Source organism: Procambarus clarkii, chromosome 60 (assembly GCF_040958095.1).
Source record: "Procambarus clarkii isolate CNS0578487 chromosome 60, FALCON_Pclarkii_2.0, whole genome shotgun sequence".
NCBI classification, from domain to species: Eukaryota; Metazoa; Arthropoda; class Malacostraca; order Decapoda; family Cambaridae; genus Procambarus; species Procambarus clarkii.
The window spans coordinates 16099454-16121969 of NC_091209.1; the positions used below are offsets into that span (position 1 = coordinate 16099454).

Genomic DNA, 22516 nt, shown 5'->3' on the forward strand with positions numbered 1-22516 from the left:
TGTATATATCTAAAAAAAAAAAAGGTCCACTACGGACTCGCCATAGCCCTGCTCCTGTGCCAGGTAAGTTACGGGCTCACCATAGCCCGTGCTGCTTGGAAGTTGTTCCGAGCAGCTGAATCTATAACAACAACTCATTAGGTCGTTACGGGCTCACCATAGTCCGTGCTACATGGATATTTCGTTCTGAGTAGCTAAATCTAAAACATCGACTCATTAGGGCCTGATGGGGTGGTTTAGGCTGCATAACTCGCCAACCCAGATAGTTTGGTTCTTTATTATGCACCCAATATCCATACTGAGGGCGGTTGTGGAAAAGGTGACAGAGGCACGTTATTATAGGCTCAGGAACCGATCCCCAAAACTCATTTAGATAACTGGGAATATTTGGCTAAAATTTCTGATAGTAGATAATTTTGAATGAAATATTTGCACATTTCTTGAACATTTGTTATAGAGCTGTCTCTAAATTCAAGCATCTTTTCGCAAAGCATCATATATATTGACGGAGGGTGTGCGAAATAATATAGATAATGTATTACCTATATATATATATATAACCCCAGAGATAATATAACCCCTAAACATGTGCCTACCAGTATGTTTACCTGCAACAAGGCATATTAGTTTCTATCGATAGCTGGCATGCATGTTGTTGTTGTTGTTTTTATATTCAGCTACTGGGAACAAAAAAGTTGCAAGTAGCACAGGCTATGATGACCCCGTAGTGGACTTGCCACAAGAGCCATGCTGTAACTGTCCCAAACTGCATTGATTGATAAATATTAAGCCACCCAAAAGGTGGCACGGGCATGAATAGCCCGTAACCCAAACTGCATATAGCCTTGCGGCTATATATAGCCCGTAACCCAAACTGCATATAGCCTTGCGGCTATATATAGCCGTAACCCAAACTGCATATAGCCTTGCGGCTATATGCAGTTTCCCTTGATGGGAACACCGGGACACATCACCACACCTGCCCTCTGATGGGCCTCTAAATCAAACATCTATGTCAGAGACGTTTTATTACATTCAACATTGGATTTTTCGTTTGTTTCTCCATAGCTTTTGAATGTCTTTCAACAAAATAGCACTGAAGGAAGATTTACTGTTGGATTCTCCTCTTTTTCTTTGCAGTTATTGTGCCCCCAAGATAGTTTTATTGGTTATTCAAATTCCTGAAACTGTGTCAGCAATTCATTCTCATCCTCTAACATCCTTTTATTTTATACTATATTGTTTCCTGTTTATTCTCCATGGTATTGCTAGGTTTATTTACATTTTCATTGCATGCTACCCAGTAAAAAGTAATATAACTCTTTGCCTTCAGTTTCATCATTGTTTTATTCATCACATATTTCGGCAATTTACTGTGGTCATTTGGCCAGCCTCATATCATATGGATTTAGTCTTTGTTCCTGTACCAGTTGCGTAGCCTACATTTGCCGTTCTTTGCCATATCTGCACTTTTAATAGTCTTCATTTGTCAGCTTCTTGTGTTTTGCCCCTTTTTATTGTCAAAATTATCAGTTATGTGTGTTAATTTATCTTTATAATTTCCATGAGCTTGAGATAACGTTTACCTTCCCAGCTGAGAGCTTAGCTGATAAGGTGAGGTTGGATCCTCCCCCCCTCCCCAAGAAAGAAGGAGAATTTTTAGAGTAAAGTGCCAAACCGTTACGACTATATTGAACTTGGAAGGTATCAGGATAAGGATTTGTGATGCGACGGGGGGGTAAGAAATGGTGCCTAAACATTCCTCCCAAGAGGTATTTTTTGCTACAATGTACCTATTAATACTCTTACTTTTACTTTATCTGTTAAGTTATGGACCTGGTCAAAATGCTATGCGTCTTAGAGCCTTGGCAAGAATGTAAGGACACCAACGTTATGCACTCTCACAACCCATTGTACCTTTTTGTTTGTAAATAAATAGGGAAGGGTTACTGCTCCACAACAGTTGCTTAATTCACAGGTACCTATTTACTGTTAGGTGAACAGAGGCATCATGTGTCCAAACCAGGAATCAAGCCCAAACACTTTATTGTGATTTGAGAATGAAGCAAGCTGTACAACGAGATCGTCTTGTTATTACCGATACCTTTGTGATGATTGCTTTAATAAAAGTATGCTTGAACCAAAAATTTTTGTAATTAATTTGATATTTATAATGCAGCCCATCCTCATCAACAGAAGTCAAATGCTTATTAATCCAGCTGCTAAACCACCTGTTTATGAATGAAAAGCAATTTACACACAACTCACAACTGATGACATTCGAACATTTCTCGAACAGTGTTTTGCTAACGACCTCTGTTCGAATTGCAACTCTCTAAATGCTTCACCCATGTACTTCAAATACAAGTAATCACCATAACTTAAACACCTAATCTAACCTATTCCTAACCATACCTAGAACATTAATACATAATATTAATTTATATACAAGAAGTTTATTTTTAATGCTTAATACATAAAAAATTATGAATACATCTTGGGAAATGGCTGGCCTGAGGACAGGTTGGTACAATGTCACTTAGTTGTAAGATACCCTTTGGTGTAGTTCAAATGGGTAGCTTCCTAGCTTGACTAGCCAATGAATTTTACTTCTACTCTATTTCTTGATCATTGATGTTAGCAGGTTTTCTTGCTCTTTTACTGAACTTGGCTCTCTAAGTTGGCACTCAAGGCTAAATATGCCATACTGTATTATAACTTGATTGTTCTGAATTCATTGATTGGCATCAGCTGTGACAGTGGACAATTTAATTTGCCTTTCAAATAGCAATGTCCTAGTGAAACACACACACAATCACTATTATTGTTTGGTTGGTGCTCTAACTCAGCTTGGGTACAAATATGATGTCTACCCTTTTTCACTGTTCACACATTCTAATGCATATACCTACTGTACATAATCAGGATAAAGACTAAATACAATTTTACTTGCATTGCTATAAACAATAATGAATACTGTTTTGGTACTTTTAATAAGCTAATTTTTATTCATTGAAGATACAGGAATGAGAGCACATCCGCAATCAGCAGAACACAACACGTCTCAAAAAGTTTAGGTGGTTGATTCAGAAAGAAAGGCTATAATCCTTGCTCTAATTATTTATTTTTATATTAATAAATAATTCTCAAGTTCAATATAAATTATCTACCTCATATTCAATCATTAGATCTATTTTTACACAGTATTAAGCCTCCAGTATAAAATTGAGGACATTACATAATTTTAAAATTTAGATTCTCCACACGAGTAATGTGGGTACAATACAATCACATACACTGCACATACACTGTGGACATGCAGAGGGGTACTTTCACAAGTGTGCCATTCTTACAGTAAAAGAAATAAAATTGCAAAGGAGAGCATGCAGTTAGTAGAGAGATAATACTGTACATGAATTCAAGTTAATGTATTTGGTGATTTGTAAGTGTCATTAATCTGGAGAAACTGCAGTAAGCATTTGATCTGTTCTTTTGTTTGGACTTCAATAATATAGGTACTCCATATGTTAACGAAATTTACTAGATACACCCAGGAATTTGAGGAATTTGAGATGTAATATCTGGTCAAGAACAGCAGCATTTTCATCTGAGAGGTGAAAGTAAAAATATTCAGTTCACATTACAAGTGTCAATATTAGATCAAAGGTTTGTCTTGGAAAAGAGGATTGTTTGTTTTTGTATTTGCCAGTAGTAGGCATCCATCAGTCTCAGGAGACTATGGAGTTGCGCTCTGGTGTCGGCCTGGTCTGGAGTGGCCTCACCAGGGCGCAAAGCCAGGGTAGGTTGATTCGGGGGAGAAGCTGGTACCCAGGTAGCAGGTCCCCCCTCTCCACGGCGCTGAAAGTCTCCAATGGAAAGGCATACGCCAATACGATTGGTTCCAGCGTATATAGATTATGTATACGGCTCAGCAGCTGAAGAGAAGGCTACGAGCAAGAAAGAATAAAGAGGAGTTGATAGCTCCAGATGCAGGAATGTGTATAAGAATTAGTTGGTCAGTGTGTGCTGGAGAATTTTTTGATTTTACCAAGCTTTTGTAAGGAAGTCAGTCATGTTTGACACCTTCCTTTCCTCAAGACACACAGGTTCAGTCCAGATTTTCCACTTGCAACACATACTTAAAAAATGTTAGTTAACTGTATCTCTAAATACATGTCCCAGTATAGGTGACAACACCTGATTGGCTAACATTCCATACAATTTAATGCAGGACCTAAATTAAGAATTTCAGCAACACTATTTATATTATTTATATTATATACACTATATTTAATTGTGAAATTTTTTTGTCATCATTTAATAGATCTGCGATGGCAGACCAATGGATGTTCAAAAGCCAAAAGGCCAAAAGAGAGGCCAGGAAATCAACGAAAAGGAGAATAGGATGTGGGGGATGTTAAACCCAGGGCTCATAGTCCTAGTAACCAGATCTGAAGACCCTAGAGGATCTTGAGATCCCGAGGTTTACAGGAAAAATGATGCCACAGAAGATAGCTTAGAGTATCCAGGAAGCAAAGCCAAACTGAAATTGAGCCAAGAATGACGAAGGCACAAGGGAAGGAAAGCCTTGTGACTAGGGAAAAAACCACCAAGACATCACCCAAAAGTAGCCAGGTATACTGCTTGGAAATGGGAAGGCAAACCACCTGGGAACAGTCAGGCATACCCACACTGCCCAGAAACGACCAAATGCAGTTCATTTACATAGTGTTCTGGTGAACGTTTGTTATAGTCACTTCCAGATCATATTCTTTATTATCTTGTCTCAAAACCTGTATCAGTGTTCTCAAAGAGGTCTATTCTTATTTTCTCCCTAGCACCATAATATGACCATTCCCTGCACTGGAATTTAAACATCTTCCCAAATATGATGTTATATAATTAACATTATATATACCATTATATAATATTGCAAGATAGCACCATAGTTTAAAATCTTTGTTGTTCTTTGGTTCATTATTTTGTATTTACAAGGAAATATGCTTATATAAACTAATGTTATATTTGGAACATCAAAACCTAAATGGAGTTAAGAAAGATCTCTGCAAGAGCAAATTTCAGTTGCTCATGTGTGTGTATAAATATATAAAAATCAACTGGTCATTATTAATGATACCTATTCTGCATATTGTTAAAAATCTTTGTATTACAAAAATATATAAAAATAGAAAATTGAGCATAATAAATTGCTCCTTTTCCAAGTCATGACTCTCGGACACTTCCATAGCCAGCCTCACTATATGATCCACCTAGGACTATCACCTGCTCTTACATTTTTCTCATGACAAGAGGTCTTTGCAGTAGTTCTGCTATGCTTCTAGAGAAGGAAGACAAGTGGCAAGTCAGTATTTGTCACCAAGATTACTAGCACACTCTGATACAAAGGAACTCGTCAACACTTAAATTTGGCCCTTCATTGCAATAAGTAGAAATACCAGACTGCCTAGAGTATCCTTTTGTAAACTGTTAGATTACCTGTAATCGATTTCTATCATGTCCGGGCCTGGGGTTAGCCTTCCTTGGTGATTGTCTGGTCTACGAGGCTATCTTAGTAATCTGCAGGCTCACATATCCATCACAGCTAGCCTGATCTGATTACTCTATTAGGAATTTGTCCAGTTGTCCAGTCCTCTCTTGCAAGCTCCTGATGTTGTTCCAGTAATATTTCTTATATTTGTTGGCAGGAGGTTGAAAAGTCTTGGACCTCTGATGTTTACCATGTGTTCTCTGATCATGCCTATGACACCCCAACTTTACATTGAAATTATTTAACACTTCCTATTACACCTCTCACTGCAGTATATTGTAATTTCATTGTGCAGGTTTGGATCCTGACCCTTTAGTATTTTCTATTTGTACATTATAAAAATCTCTCTCTCTCTCTCTCTCATCTCCATTCCAAGGAATTCCATTTTAATGCTTCCATGGAGTCTCAGTAATAAATCTGTCATTAATTCTATTCAGACAGTAAAGGATCTCTATACTTTTAAGACATGCAAGATAGCAGGACTAGAATAGCTGGTGGCCTTCAAACTTCAAATACAGTGCTTGCAGTGCAAATTTGAGGTTTATTTAATTACTTTGTATCTTGACAAGCTAATATCCTTGGTGGTGGCTTGAATTATAATCATTGGTCTCTATTCCCAATATATGTGAACCTTACACTTGCCAAGATTACTGCCATTAGATTACTAGCAGGCCTGCATGTGAAGAAAATCCTGGGTGGAACTCAAGAGGAGCCCCAACTAGGCAACTATTTTGTGCCAGACAGAGTTTCTTTTAGCATCTGAAGACAGGTTACCATATGCAGACGAGGAGTCACAATAACGTGGCTGAAATATATTGACCAAACCACACTCTAGAAAGTGAAGGGACGACGATGTTTCGGTCCGTTCTGGACCATTTTCAAGTCCATTCTCATACAATCGACTTGAGAATGGTCCAGGATGGACCGAAACGTTGTTGTCCCTTCACTTTCTAGTGTGGTTTGGTCAACAGGTTACCACACTTAATACTGTAGTCTATTATGAAAGTAATTTTCTTACTACTGTATCATGTTTGATTTCTTTATAAAAGATGCTAAAGTTCCCTATTAGTAAATGATTTGCAGATGCTAAGTACTGTAAGAACTTGTCTTTGAATAATGAGGGTGATGCACAGGGAAAACCAATTTGGTCGAAATTGATGATAGTGGCCGCAGCATGTCCTACACACCTACACATGATGAGGTGTACATCTTAGTGTCAAGGAATAACTCAAGAAAAACTTACATTTCAATAACTTGCCCATTGAACACAATCTGCCACCTGATTTACATCCAAGCCACCTATCCCTATTTTGCTCAGTTAAATGCCTCTACTAGCCATGTTTCTTTTCCTGTTCCAAACAGGAACATGCATCATTAGGTAATTACAGTTATCTAATTTCCTGTACAACAACTAAATTTATGGAAGAATTTGATATATGACCATGCTTCATACTGTTAAATACTGTTAACAGTATGTTAACATACTTAACATACATGTTAATACTGTTAAATAAAACTTGAGATTTATTCTAAAAATTATTGCATGTAAAATTAAAACAATTTTGTTGAACAATTTGGAAGACCTTGAGTTACTGACCAGTGGTTGTATATACAGGCAGGACTAGTATATAGTCCTGCCTGCATATTATATATATATATATTTAATCTAAACTCTTTAACAAAACTTAACAACTGCAAAGCCCTTAGAAGACATAAAATGTAACAAACCTCAATCAGATGTACACAACAGATTCTACTAATCCTATACAATAAATATATCAAAATAAACAAAATTATATCATTTCCCTAAGAATTAGCACATGCTTCGAAGAACTGCAAGTATTAAACCATTGCAAGACATAAATTCTAAAGGTCCTTTTTGAGGTTTGATTCAGTCCTGATTAAGGCACACAGGTGAGATGTCATGAAGGACAAGCCTCCGGAGATGATGATGATGCTGCTGCTGATGATGATGATGATGCGTCCTCAACAGCGTACTACATACATGACGTTAAGCTTGTCCTTTTGTCCTCGATGGCATACTAAACATGATGTTACACTTGTGATTCTGAAAGCAATTCTCAAATCAACCAACAACAATTTGTGAACGTGTATTTATAACATTACAATTTCTATATTCCAGAAAAATATGCATTATAATGAGAATATTTAATAAAAAGTTTAAAGTTGTTCAATATGCACAAAGTAACAATAGAAATGTCATATACCATAAATGTTGCAGTTGAATATTTACCTGTTTATAAAACCTTGTTCAGACCTACGATGACTAACGATCCGAGCAGTGAGCATCTGCGTCAAAATATGCAAAGGTATGAAATGCTACAATTCTGAGTTTATACTCATACATAAGCACTAATATTTACATACAAGTACTAACCTTTAATGCCATCTTCTACTTTGCACTTGCTAGCTTTACCTTATCTTTTTTTTTTTACTTTAAATGTTGTTAAATACAACATTAAAGATTCTAATTAAAGCAACAGATTCCATTAAAAGAAAAATTTAGTTTCATGTCTTTGCACCTTTTCCAGTTTAATGATTTGCTTCTAGAGATATGGGCACCATACAACTGCTGCATTTAGCAATTTCATGAAAATTGTGAACAATTTCTTAAATATTTTGCCATCCATTAATATGGTAATACTATAAATTCACTAAAGCACAGGAATTTTGCCAACGTGGTCATAACACAAAATGCAGCACATTAAGTGAGGACAGTTTGGAAAAATACCAATGGACAACTGAAGATTGTAATATTAAAAAAGCTTATCTGCCACAAATTAGAAGATGACAAAATGTTCAACCTCACTCACCACTTTAACTGTACATCTTTTCTTTTATTTATTTAAGTTTTAGAATGCATGCAGCAATAGGTTAAATGTTAGTAATTTAAAGGAACAATTGTGTAGCAGCAAACATGCAGTAAAATTTACTTAGTATTAATTAGCTTCACAAATATCTATGAGAACTTTTCAGTTAAATAAAATGAATACAGTACTGGACAGTATAATGATCATGCCAAGAACTGAACATTAGGTAGCATTATAGCAGATGCAGCAAGAAGGCTCATAATTTAACTATAAATCACGGCAAAGTTAGAGACTTGGGCCATTTTACCAGAACCAATACCATAAAATGCATCTTATAAATGTTGAGATATTGCAAATGGTTAAGGGCGGGAGGGTTAGGAATAAATATACAATGGCCTTCTCAACTAAATGCATTTGTTGAGGCACACTACATCTAGCTTTAAAGATATTGGCACATAGTGGCATAAGTTTTTTAAAGCCTTTATTTTAACTGATGTTACAAGCATGCACTTTTTACACTAAAGCCCCTTTGACCATGATCAGTATAATGATCAAACAATAGACACTATTTATAATTAACAATTCCAATATTTACCTGCATAATCTGTGAAATGTCGCGGTTGTGGTTCCACATCTGCTGGATACACTACAAGAAGAAACACAGCATTAAATATTTAGTAATTTTCAATGTGCAGGTTGGGTTCTTCTCCATGACAATACCATCATGGAAGAAATTACCATTGCTATTCTTAACATTCAAGACTTTTCCCCTTGAGATTCCTACAGCATAACCCCTTGATGATTTGATATACTACACCTCTCCAAGGTTTACAATGTCCTCCTATCATTTGCATTTCTCAACCATTTGGTTTCTTCCATATGGTTGAGACATTGGCACATGGTGGATGGTTCAGCTCTCAACCATCTGGATTGTTCTTTCATTAAGTTAATTTCAGTGAATTTCTTCTTTGGGCATATCAATAATACTCTTTACATATAATTAACTGTAGTGAAGGAATGGCAAACAGTTCTATACTAAGCTGCACAAAAAATATCATTTTCTTTGTTTAATCAAGTCATATCAGGTCTGATGTTCACACCTACATTTGAAGAAATAATTCACAGACAGATAACCATTATTATTAGACCATTTTCCACTTTTATGTGGTAGGGAGGCATCATGCCAGAAAAAAAGAGCAAGTATTACTGCAGTGAAAGATTGGTTATAGCTTTTAAATATTAAAAATATAAATTAATATCACTTGTCCATCCTTATATATTTCACAACTACAACACTGGATAAAAACACAATTATACTCAAGCAATCATTTACAGAAACAACTCATTGCTTTCTAAGTAACAATTTTATATTATTGTAAGTAACAACTATTTGATTAACTAGGTTCAATCACACTTTCTTATTTCACTTTTTTAAGTGTTGTCTTACCTGCATGCCTAAATATATTTAGACAATATTCTTCACTAAAATTAATCAATAATATTCATGAACTTACATTACTTACATAGACTAACTTGGCCCAATACAAAAAACTGGTTTTGTTGTGGAAGCTCCAACTTGGCAATATCCTTCAGAAGATGCAGCTTTGAGAAGAAATAACCCCTTAAAACATATGTTTTACTTATTTATAACCCCTCTACTTAGTTATGCTACTCAAGTATTTGACAATGTCACAGAAACACTTGCATAAAGTTGACCAGACCACACGCTAGAAGGTGAAGGGACGACTATGTTTCGGTCCGTCCTGGACCATTCTCAAGTCCATTCTCAAGTCAATCGACTTGAGAATGGTCCAGGACGGACCAAAACGTCGTCATCCCTTCACCTTCTAGTGTGTGGTCTAGTCAACTTACTTTAGCCACGTTATTGTGACTCATCGCCAGCACTTGCATAAAGTGTAATTGTAAATAATCAAAATCTTTCAATACTACTTCAATGTTAAGTTCTTTGAAGACCTAGCTTGCTCACAGCTAAGGAGTACAACAGTGAAACCCAAGAGTGCCATTACAGATGAAGCACAACAGTGTAAGCAGGTCTTCACACACAAGACCTGATGCACCATATTGTTCCATAAGATATCAATCACCCAGGGCTTCTATATGACTGCTATACAGTACTTCTGAAGGACTATGAAATGAACCCTGGTTAACCGACTGCTAAGTGGGCTCACAACTGAACGGTCTCTTGTTCAATTTCCAGGCAGAGCAAGATGTTTAGCTATGTTTCCTTACACTTTATGCTTATGTTCACCTAGCAACAAATACTGCTAAGTACTCCATGAGTTAGGCAACTATTGAGGTTTGAATGTTGGGGAAGGTCAGTAATTGGTCTAGGGGGGGGGGAACCTCGACAAGCCTAATTACGGACTTCCTCTTCCCAACAACAGGAATTATTATACCAAACTTCCTATTAAGATGTTAATCTACAGAAAAAAGTAGAGGGGAAACTAGCTTCATTCACAAGCAAGTGCATAGGTTATAGACTCAAATCTTTGTATTACCCCTATAGATAAACATTTTTCTATTATTCAGATACCCAAGATGAATTCAGAACTGCAAATAATCACGTGAGAGCATAATTCTAACCTTTGTTATCTTTAAACACAAATGATGCTCGTTGTGTGAGGTCTCCAGGTGATGTGGGAGATGATGGTGGTGGGGAGGCAGCTCTGATGTGGCCAGGACTTGCTGGCCTATATTCACCTATTGGTCAAATGAAATCATTAAAATAAAAAGTGTGCTTTTCATAAATTTACTTTTTCCAGTTGCACATCTACTAGTGTCTTTCCATTGGACTTTTTAGATATGCTATAGAAATAAACGAAATACACATGGATACACACACACACACACACACGTAATTACATATTATTACCCTGCTTTACACTTTCATGCAGTGGGAAGGCATCAACCTGGAGAAAAAAGTTTAGATATAGAAAAAGGTTATTGATATTAAATCATAAATGTTTACAAATATCACTCACCCACACATTATATCATCTACACTATGTAGTATCCCTGATAAACAAGCACCTACAACAATCATACGCAACCATACTGCACCGCTTTCATAAAGCAAGGTGAATAGTGCTCATAAATTGTATTTCAGGAGTGAGAAGAGGAGTGGAGAGAGTTTGAAAACATAGCAGATAAAATAAAGACCCAACCTAAACTTCTCCTCAGCCACATCTAGAGAAAAATAAGTGCTTGAGAACAAGTGATGAAGCTGGAATATGATATTGGCTCTTTCATAGCTCATAGAAACACTAATTATCAATTCCAGATAAATATTAGCTCTCTACTGAGGAAAAACTAGCCTCTAAGATGGTATACTCGGTGACTGGCATAACTTAAATACATAGAACAAGAAAGCATGTCATACCTTTACGAACTTTCTCGGTAAGCTGAAGCAGGAAAGCTCTGTCGCGTACCTCCAGCTCCAGCTGCTGCTGCAACACCTTAATCATCTCGGCCCGTCCCTCAGCCATGGACTTGGCACAGTACACAAGTATCCTGCAAGAGGTATAGTTTTTTTTCTTTAAAATGATTGTCAAAACATGAGACTTATGCTGTTTTTTCTCCTTTCATATATTGTATTAAATTTGGTTAGAAGTTAAGTGATTATTCAAATATCTAGCATTAAACTCAAAATACAGAGCAATAAGATACAGTGTTTCAAGCACTCCAGTTTTAAAAGTGTACTATTAAAAATAAATGCAACATAGTGCTACAAATACTCCAGTTAAAGAAATCTTCTAAAAGCAAACTTTTCAAAGCAAACTGATCAATCATTGTTACAAAAAACATTGTGTCAGAAACCTGCTGAGAACACACCAAACAGGGTTTGCTTTCTGCCCCTCACACTACAGTAAAAACATTTTATTTATTTATATATTTAGTACAAAGAGCTAGTCTTGTAAAAATACCTATATGTAAAGATAATACAGCAGTATACACATCATTATTCTGGAAAGTTTTACAAAATAACACAAGATTTTTTCATACTGAAACTTACGCCAGAAAACCAAGAATTCCTGTCACAACTCCGGGTTTCAGAAACCAAGAGAATATTTTCAGGATAATTTCTGGATTTTTGTCTGTCATTTCCCACACAAAATCTATATAGTGATGATAGCCTTGATATGGACCACAAGATGGAGAGGCATTACCTCTGAAACAAAGAGGGCACAATAATAAAGCAAAATTTAAAGGTAATTTAATTTTGAGGAGAAAGTGCTAAGCCAGTACAACCATATAGCACATGGACGGGAAACAAAAAGAAGGATCTGGGGATATGAGGACAAGGAGCTAGGATATGAGGAAAGAGGAAAGAATGGTGCCCAACCCCTTGGACCATCAGCAATTGAATGCCATCCTGAAAGTGGCTGAGCATGAACATGTACTTGACCTGTGTGTGTCTTGTCTTATACGAGCAGTAGGCTGAAATGCACCAAACTTGTCTTCAGCACCTATGATTACTGTGGGGGCATATTCTTAACAGTATTTGTTATCATTCAGAGATTGTTTTATTTATATACAAGAAGGTACAATGGATCATGTTATTGCAGGTTTTGATGATTTATTGGTACAGTGTCACAATGACACCAACACGAACCATTTCAGGCTTCTGCTGCAACATTTGCTGTATGCACTTTCTTGCATATATTTGCACAATCATCATATGGTATAGTTCTGAGAATTTACCAAAACTTTCAAAATACCACTCAATATGTTTGAGTGAATTCATCAGCAGAAGAAACATTTTAAGCACAAGTGGTAGGTAATTACTGTCCTGACAGCTTAAGTGAAATTTAGCAGTAACAATGTAGCCAGTTTCCTACACCTTCCAATATCACATAAACCTTAAGTTATTTGGCAGCCAAGTGACAACTATACACAGTATATATATAGTTACCAGCAACTATATACTGTATATAGTTACTGGCTACAATATACTATATTTCCCCAAAAAAATAATATTCAAAGATCCCTAGAAAGTATTTTTAAAATTTGAAGTTGGTTGAAAATATTGAAGATGATTTAGCATGAGACCACAGTAGCAAATTTCGTATTAAGAGGGCACTCCAACAAAGTATTTGGCTCCAGAGCAAATGCCAATATAAAACTCTCTAAACATCTAATTATTTTCCTGTGCAAAATAAAATAAACTAAGTGCACATGTTAATAATAAATAATTAATACAATCAGAAACATTAAATTTTTTGTGGACATTATAATTTTACTGATACTATGCTGAGGTGTGAACAATTTCTGAGGGCGCAACTTTACAATTAGTGAAACAGCCATAACTAGGGGGTTTACTCACACACCTGTTTCACAGAGCAGTTCTTGACCAGTAACCAAAATGGAAACATCATTTGACCACATTACAGGAAAAAACAATCAAAATGTGTGCAGTGCTAAATGAAACTAGAGAAAGTCTTTCATGTCCTACTATAAAGATAGTGATTTATAGTTTTAGCCAAAATCACTCTGTACATGTAATTGCAGCTTTTTTTCAAGCTATACATACACAAATATGCTGATTGATAATTACCTGAAAAATATAAACCCATATCCAAGAACAGAGAGGATGAGAGACACCAGAGTCAGAGCAAAGAATAGTGTCTCGGTTTGTGCTGCTCGCCATGGACGCTCGTCTGGCTGCAAAAACTTCAATGCGCTGAACTGGAAAATAAAAGAAAAGATATGTTATACAATTAAGATTCTTATTAACCAATTTATATAAGCTTTTAAGCCAGGCCAACTAGCTTAACCACCATCATCATCAGTCTCCTCCAATCGTCAGCAGTCAGACCAGGCAACATTCCAGACTCTTCCCTCAATCATTAGCGACCATCTCAGCCTATCTCCACCACCATCAGTTGCCTCCCTATATTTTCTGATGCCAGCCCTGTTGTGCAACAAGGGGAGATAGATGAGACTTGATACTTTGAGTAGATACATACTTTGTGAGTACAGATGAGTATTGGTAAGTGTGTGTGTGTATATGGAAGCAGAGCAGAGCACTACATGACTCAGGAATGTAGTGCAGGCCACCTGGTCTATGTCAAGCTGTGTCAAGTAGTTCTCACAAGATCATTGTTACTAGTGCACCTGCACGGTTCTGAAAAAGTCCTTTTTGGGTGTCCTAGAAAGTGTTATGACCTTAAGCCTAGCTGGGGTACTCTATAGCCTTAGGATTTGGCTAGTTGAGCAATCGAGCCTGGAGACAGAGAGAGAGAACCAACAACAAACAGTGACCGAGGTAGCCGGCCTCAACTATACCCCCGGCGGATCTTGTCCAACTCGACATCACCCACTTTTGGGTGAATGCCATCTATATCTGAGGTGAGAGTTTTCAGTTATGCCTGTCATGACCATAGTGTGTTAGTGGAATAAAATACAGTATAGTCTATACTTCGAGCCACATATGGCAGAACATGTGTGAGTGGTTGTCCACCTTTCGATGCTTCTTTGATTTTTAATGTTGGTTGATTAAATTCATCAAAATGATTAAGTTCAATTGTTTCATTATTAACTCAAAGTGGTTTAATCAATAATGTACAGTGTTAAATTAAATCACGGAGTTTATTATTTACTGTACTTTAATGATTTTCCAGTAACTGAGTCACAGACTCTGATCGTAATGAGTTCCGAGAGAGAGAGAGTAAATTTTACTGAACGGTGTATCCTGTCCACTGTTCTTTTACGTTTTCATTCATTCAGACAGGATGTTGGCAGCATCTTTAGCATCTCTCCCTCTTTTCTTCAATCTTTTGTCTGAAATGCTATGCATGCTATGCTTGCTAGTCTCTAGTCATGCATGCTAGTCTAGGCTTTACAAGAATGTAAATTCAACTTAATTTCTACATTCTCTGTTAACCCCCCAATGTACCTTTTTGTATATAAATAAATAAATAAATAAATAAATAAGTACAATAAATTTTGTCGCATGATCTTTTTTTTCATCAGTTTCTCCCACATCATCCCATTTTCTATTCTCTCTACTTCTCTCCCACCTCCTTGTGCCTTCAGTTACCCTTCCATCCTCCATTTTCTATCTCCCTCATCTCTCCTCTCTACGATAGTCATTATAATTTCACCCCCCCCCTCCCCAGTGACATGCCAGCCAGCCTATCACCACCCGTATCTTCTTATCTATCAACGGCATAACCGTTATATTGTGCAGTTTTTATATTCATAAACTCTGTACAAAATTTCCTTTCCATTTATATTTATGATCATATAGCTTGGATAAGTTGATGTAGTAGTAGTACAAATAATGTGGCAGAAAGCTCACTCAAGCGACTGAGGGAGGAGCAGGGAGTAGATCACTGGTGCGTGAGTGGGGGAGCAGCAGGGAAAGATGGGACAGATCACTGATGTATGGAGGAGGAAGGATCAGGCAGAACATAATACAGAACAAGACTGGTAAGGCAAAAACCTGGATGTATTTGCTGCCAGAATTGGTTTGAAAATGATTGTCAAGGGCAGAGTTTGAACTAAACTACACTACTGTAAATGAAGTGCTCATCAAAACTTTGTGGGGTATGCAATAATTGTATTATTCTCTACAACACTTACCTTTTGAATATAGAACATGACAGTAATCTTGAGGAGGACAATGAGGGGTGTCAGCGGACAAAAGAAGAGCCCGGCCCACAACAGTGTCTGGTTGTAAATGAGGTGCAGTGTGTTACGACTAATATCAAACTCGAGAAGATATTGATGAATCTTTCCCTTCCTGTGCCAAAATAAATAAAATATAAAATTAAACTTAAAATTTTATTTAAAGTAAATTTAAACTAAATTTAAACAAAATTTTAAAAACAAAATTAAATTTAAATTTAATTTAATTAAAATAAAAATATTTATTGTAATTAAAATTTAAGACAAATAAAGTCAAATTAAAATTAATCTGAGTGAATATAAAAAGCTATTTTCTGAGCAGGACACTTTGATGTTACTTAAGATACCGAACAAAATTTCGGTCCAGCCAAGAGTGACTAAAGACAGTTCACTCAAACATCTTTCCAATCCCTGCTTGGCATCAAAAGGACTGAAGAATAGCACTGGCAAACAACCAGTTGCCTATATGGTCACCACCCTTGATCATCACCAGATGGCAGCACCAATGCCAACTTCAGCTTGCCCATCACACAGAGCTAACCGAATGTACCCACAGGCCAGGTTCTGGAGTGAAGCACAGAGGAGTAGCCAACCCACAGCTGAGGAACAAACAAAGCCAGAACAGAGAGGAAACTTTGCAACACTGGCAGGGTACATCGACAGCTACAATAGAAATTTCCAAATACAAAAACATGAAGTATTCAAAATAACAAAATGTACTGCTATAACAGATACAAAATACAATATCTCATTACACAGTAAAACTAATGTTTCTACTGGTGGAAACTAAACTACTAAACCTGGATTCAGTCTTGAGCATTCTCAACCATTATAGAAATTAACTAAAAACAATGTGATTAGACTCCAGGCAGGGACAGGGTGTTGGTAACAGTATGTACTGTTATTTGGTGGTAGTCACAGCAAGTGGCTAGATGGGCAAACTAGTGGTTTGACGGAGCACTACTTGGCAGGCCTTGTGATGAAATAAAGGTGTTGAAATGACCGAGTGTTTATGACTGAGCTTTCTGATGTCACTCTGAACCAACTTGAGCTTTCTTTCCAAGGCTTCCATAGTACCAGCTTGACCCGACAGGAACTCTTTTAGAATATACCTCTTAGGATGGACTCAAATATCCCCGTCTTATTATGATCCGATCATTTGGGACCAAATAGATCTTGTCATAGGGAGAATCAAAGAGGAACAGCTAAGAAATTAAAGTAAATACAGTACTGACTATTTAAAAATTATTCAAAGCAAATATCCTTATTTGACAACTTTCCCCTTTCAATAAAACTCCCCAGACTGTTGACCAAACCACACTGTAGAAAGTGAAGGGACGACGACGTTTCAGTCCGTCTTGGACCATTCTCAAGTCGATTGACTTGAGAATAGTCCAGGACGGACTGAAATGTTGTCGTCCTTTCACTTTCTAGTGTGTGGTTTGGTCAACATATTTCAGCCAAGTTATTGTGACTCCTTGTCTCCCCAAACTATCTAACACCACCTTTGCTGAAGCAGTCTTATTTTAAGATGAGGACTGCTTCTTTAAATATTGTTTGTGTTCTGAAGGTGCATGCAAAGCTCCTCAGGAAAATACGGTACAACAAAACAAAGAATACATTACGTTGTTTTCTTTCGAGTGGCCATGAAGTAAATGAGAGTTGTAAAGTTCATGATGACGACAACAAAAAAGTCGATGATCAGCAAGCGATAAAACTCCTCTCCTAAGGATGTTTCCCAACAGTAATCATTTACCTGAAATTCAAGTTAATTAAATAAGGATTGGTTTTGGAAGATGTACCATATAAAACAGATTACAGTATCGGTATTAACTGACCAATTTACCATACGAGGCACTTAACAGTGTGGGGTGGGGAGTGTATCAAGACACCTATTGCCACAAACAAAAATCTTACAATACTATTATAAGCCTCTGTGAGGTGAAGCCTGTGCACGCACTCCAGCAGATTTCCTTAGAAATAAGCTACGCGTACTGTACAGTATTTGTTGGCAAACAAGACGTCCATAATTTACAAGGATGTTTTGTGGATTTTTTATAGTATGCTTGTTTCATCACCCATTTATTGGTAGTAATTTTTAAGTGGTTCTGTAGGGTATAGGGGGTTCATTCTTGACGCACAATCAGGAATCCTAAGTGCAAATCCTGGTCGGGACAGAAATGATTGAGTATGTTTCTTATCACCTAATGCCTCTGTTCATCTAGCATTAAATAGGTACCTATAAGTTAGCTTCCTGTGGGGTTGCATCCTAGACGGTCAGTAATTTGACCTTGGGAGGGGAAGGGGGAGCTTGATATAAGCCTAATATACTATATATTTACTCAGAATGACTGTCCAACAAAATTATTTAATTATTATTATGTAAATACAATACTGTATATATATATTCGCTTCATGGTGGACCAAAAACATGTATCCTATCTGCTGGCAAATAGGGTAAGTATAATTGACAAAATCATGTTCCCTTAAAGCATTTGCAAAGTTTAACATATAATAATAATTCTTTACATTGCGCCATATTAGAATTCTGCATAAGTGAGAAATGCACGAACTGAAAATCAAAAAATTAAAAGCAAAATTTTAGCAAGAAGATATCACAAATTTGTTGATACCATACACCACAAGAGAAACTAGATGATGTAATCAGTTTCACCAAGTATACTGAACAGATAACACTGGTGTTCGTTAATGAAAAAGCATGTTAGTGAGAGACCAGATCTTATGTCATCTTCTCAGATCATCTCTTCTGCAGCCATTAGGTTAACTTCTGAAAAGCCAGCCATTAGCACTAATTTGGCATTACTGGAGACCATTAAGTTATAAGACTAGCACCAAAACTAAAAAAAAATCAACTGACTTGTGGGCTCTCAGACACCATTTTCAAAGCTTCATTGCCCTTAGGTTTATTTCTATAACCTGTAACAGGACTGTGTGTGGTGGCATTTGTGGGGGGAGTAGGACTGAGGTCCACAGCTTGCATGTACCAGAACCCCACCAGCACCCCCAGAACCGTCAGTTCCAGTAGTATGGTCCTGTAAAATAAATAAATTACAAATAACTACTCAGATTTTTCAGCCATAAATTTTTTGTTAAAAGTGATACTGTACAAAACATTTCAGTGTTATAATTCACATGCATGGCATGCATAAAGGCCTTACTTAAGGCATTTTTGAGGATATACTTATGAAGTACATTTATTTGGCAATAGGGGAAACCTGTTGCAATGCCAAAATATGTACAGTAACTGCTTGGATACACCAGCTACAATTCTATCATTTTGAGTGTCTGTCTTTAGCAAATTTTACTTCTATAAACCCATAATACTTAAATTTTGTGAAAGGTCTCTTATCTTCCACAGGTCATTTAATTTCCAGTGCCAACCATCACTCAAAAATTCTGCCTTCATTTTTCTTGCCATATGCATAGACATCTACAGTCACATCTACAGTTAATCCATAAAAATTTATTACCTTATAAAACCATTACCAATTCAATCCATTTTCTTAATGTAAACTTTCTTCCCCAACTAATTTCAACTGTAATACTTATCAGAGCTAAACATATTACTCTACCTGATGAGGGTGACATATAGTCTATGGCGAGGAGTTGTGTAGCCTTCTAGCTTGACTATGACACCAAATAGAGCTGGTACAATGATTATGATGCAGGTGACGATCAAAGGATAAACTAGTAGTCCAAATCCACTACTGTCCTGTAAGACAAAATCAACATCAGTATATATCAAAATGATCCTCACAATTATACATGTAATAAACTACTAAAATAATACAATGAATGCCTGAAAACCTAAATTCCACTCGGTGCACGAGTGACATTTTATTTGACTTGTAAGAAGGTGGAATCCTCATCTAAAGAGACAAAGAGGCTGACAATACAGAAGGCAGCATTCAAGTATTGCATAGAACTTGATGTAATGAGATTGCTATGAAGAAAATAAAGAAATAGAAAGATTATGAGTATCAAAACTACACATGCCATGTAGCCCAGATTCACAAGTCTTGGCAAGTGAGGAATAATAGTAACATGCTAGACACAGGCGTCTTGGGTACATGTATTATCTAATGAGACATTGCAATGAATAAGAATATAGCGAGTGAGCCTCAGACCACTACTATTTTTATGAGTGTGTGAGCAAAAACTTTTGGCCATAGAGCAGGATAGGTAGGGTCAAAGAAATAAATATGCAGCTTGAATGAACAAATCATTCTGGACGTAAATTCGAACCCTCATCACGGCCCTTGATTTATTCAATAAATTCTAATGTTCAGGTACCAATCACAAGGCAAGCACCCTGGTTGACTCTTGTTTTCTTGTTAGGCCCTGCTGAATAAAATGGGAAGCTAATCTTTATTAGCATTCACAAGTGTTTAAAGGTTCATGTAAAAATAATGAGGCTTAAAGTAAAATTGTCCTTATGCAGCTACACGAGGGATTTTTTTTAGTTATAAATCCCAAGAAAAAATTAAAACAGGTATTCGTACTGTGGATATCTAATTTTAGTACTTACAGTCTTGTTCCCAATATCCTTGTCGATGCCACTTTTAAGCATGGCGTATGTGCCCCAGCCCAGGAGGCCCAACAAAATCAGTACCAAAACCCAAAAGAACAGCTTGACACATTTGACTGCTAGCTTGCTCCAGAAGCCTTCATCCTGCTCCTCATTCATGAACTCTTGCAACAGCTCCTGAAAAACAAACAAAAAATTATCTAATTATCAAAAATCATAAATACGATGCATTTACATGAGTGTATTTAAAAAAAAAATATTAAAACAGGAGACAAAAATTGGGCTTCAAAGTACAGTATGTACACAGGCTACCTGTCCCCTACAAAATAAATTAAAATTAATTACTGTACCAACTTACCTTAAGCTCATTGTAAATACTCCTGTGTTTGATATTCGCTGCTTTCTTTTCTGTGATGCTAAAGTCCCAAGCCGAAAAGACCTTCCTTTCAAATGCGGTTGACATGTCATGTTCGACGTCAATGTAATTATTCTTGTACAAAACAATCACCCTATGGAGAAATTATTAAATCAATATAACCAAAAATAGTTCTACATTGACTAAATATGAAATGAACCTTTCTGATTAATTAAATTCAGTAGCTTTCAAAGTTAAAATCTGCTGTATACTCTGAACAAGCAGGAACAACATTCTTGGCACCAGTACCAGAATTCTGGGAGTACTAGGATTCTGGTTCTGGTATAAGAGTTCATCCTTGCCATCGTACGTGACTGCTGTTAGGTAGTGACCTTGTCTAGCAGTCACGTTCGATGGCAAGGATGAACTCTTATGCATTCGTTTTGTGGAATGTTCCTCTGTCGGTCATTCTTGGCTGGAATGAGCTCATCTCCAGTGACCCTCATAAGCACTTTTAATGACCCTGCTAGGACTGGAAAGTTCCCTTTGGCACTGGTGCCAAAAAATGTCACTTACATGATTGTCATTATCAATGTTCAGAACACTAGGAGTTAACCAAATGGAATAGTTCTGAATTTTTTTTCTTAAATAAATGCAATGTAATCTAATAATCACTCATTTGCCCACTACAAAAAAGTATGCTTGCAAAGCTTAATTTCTGGACAATAAAAATATTAAGACTTCAAACATGATGTTTAAAAACTTTGAAATTTATGGAAAATGTTTCCTCAAGATTTACTAGTCAATTAAATATGAAAGAATATTAAATAAAAATGCTTAAAGTATTTGAGCAATCTTATACTGTACAGTATTTATGTTTTGAAATCACAGAAGTAAAACTGCACACTGTATCTAAAAAATGTCAGACACGTGGAAAAATATTTATGTTCAATGGAAATGAACAGAATTACGACCCTAACATTCTGTTAATAGATTCTCACTTGATTACTGGCCATTATCCAAAATGTTCACCAATGATTCATTAATCACTGCAGAATCAACTGAAAAAATCATGGCTCACCTGAATGTGAATCACTACTGATATATATTATGTGGTGAAAGCCAGACAATGTGCACCAAGCAAACATAAGAACCACTATTGGGCAATACTGTATGATGGATATTTTTCTCGCTTGCATGTAAGAATTCAATACTAGCCGAGGAGAAAATTAAAAGTAATATTAAAGCATCTGACTAACCTATGAAGGATTACAACTAGGAAGATCACGTAGGCCAGAGAAATAACGGAGAAGTAAACTTGAGGCATATTGAAATTCTGGCCCTTGATAAGGGAAAAACTCTGTGCCAGGTATGTGCCGTAGTACAACTCTGTGGTGTCAAACCAGCCCTGAAATGAACAGCAAAAGGAAATTATGAGAAGCATTAAGCCAGGCTAACTATATAGCACATGGAAGGGATATGAGGATGGAGTGAAGGAGCAATGCCCAACCACTTGGACCATCAGGAACTGAATGCCGACCAGTCCAAGTACTGTAGCTGGAACACACGCAGCAAATTTAAGT

General features: G+C 36.6%; 1 protein-coding gene across 8 annotated transcripts in view; it reads right to left on the minus strand.

The window, feature by feature from the left end:
• Positions 1-3104: 3104 nt before the first annotated feature.
• Positions 3105-22516, minus strand: part of LOC123766779 (transmembrane channel-like protein 7) — a 40869-nt gene continuing 21457 nt past the window's right edge. For 7 of the 8 annotated variants that reach the window (XM_069307584.1, XM_045756147.2, XM_045756145.2 and 4 more), the window contains 14 exons: positions 22193-22341; positions 20937-21087; positions 20579-20755; positions 19623-19762; positions 18908-19082; positions 17655-17785; positions 15985-16144; positions 13955-14085; positions 12413-12568; positions 11780-11910; positions 10984-11100; positions 8975-9025; positions 7803-7858; positions 3105-7616 (listed from right to left, as the gene is read on the minus strand). In XM_069307584.1, coding sequence (XP_069163685.1) covers positions 7836-7858; positions 8975-9025; positions 10984-11100; positions 11780-11910; positions 12413-12568; positions 13955-14085; positions 15985-16144; positions 17655-17785; positions 18908-19082; positions 19623-19762; positions 20579-20755; positions 20937-21087; positions 22193-22341 — 1692 coding nt within the window. In that variant the 3' untranslated portion in view covers positions 3105-7616; positions 7803-7835. The remainder of the gene's footprint in view (positions 7617-7802; positions 7859-8974; positions 9026-10983; positions 11101-11779; positions 11911-12412; positions 12569-13954; positions 14086-15984; positions 16145-17654; positions 17786-18907; positions 19083-19622; positions 19763-20578; positions 20756-20936; positions 21088-22192; positions 22342-22516) is intronic. The other variant, XM_069307585.1, reaches the window with a different exon arrangement.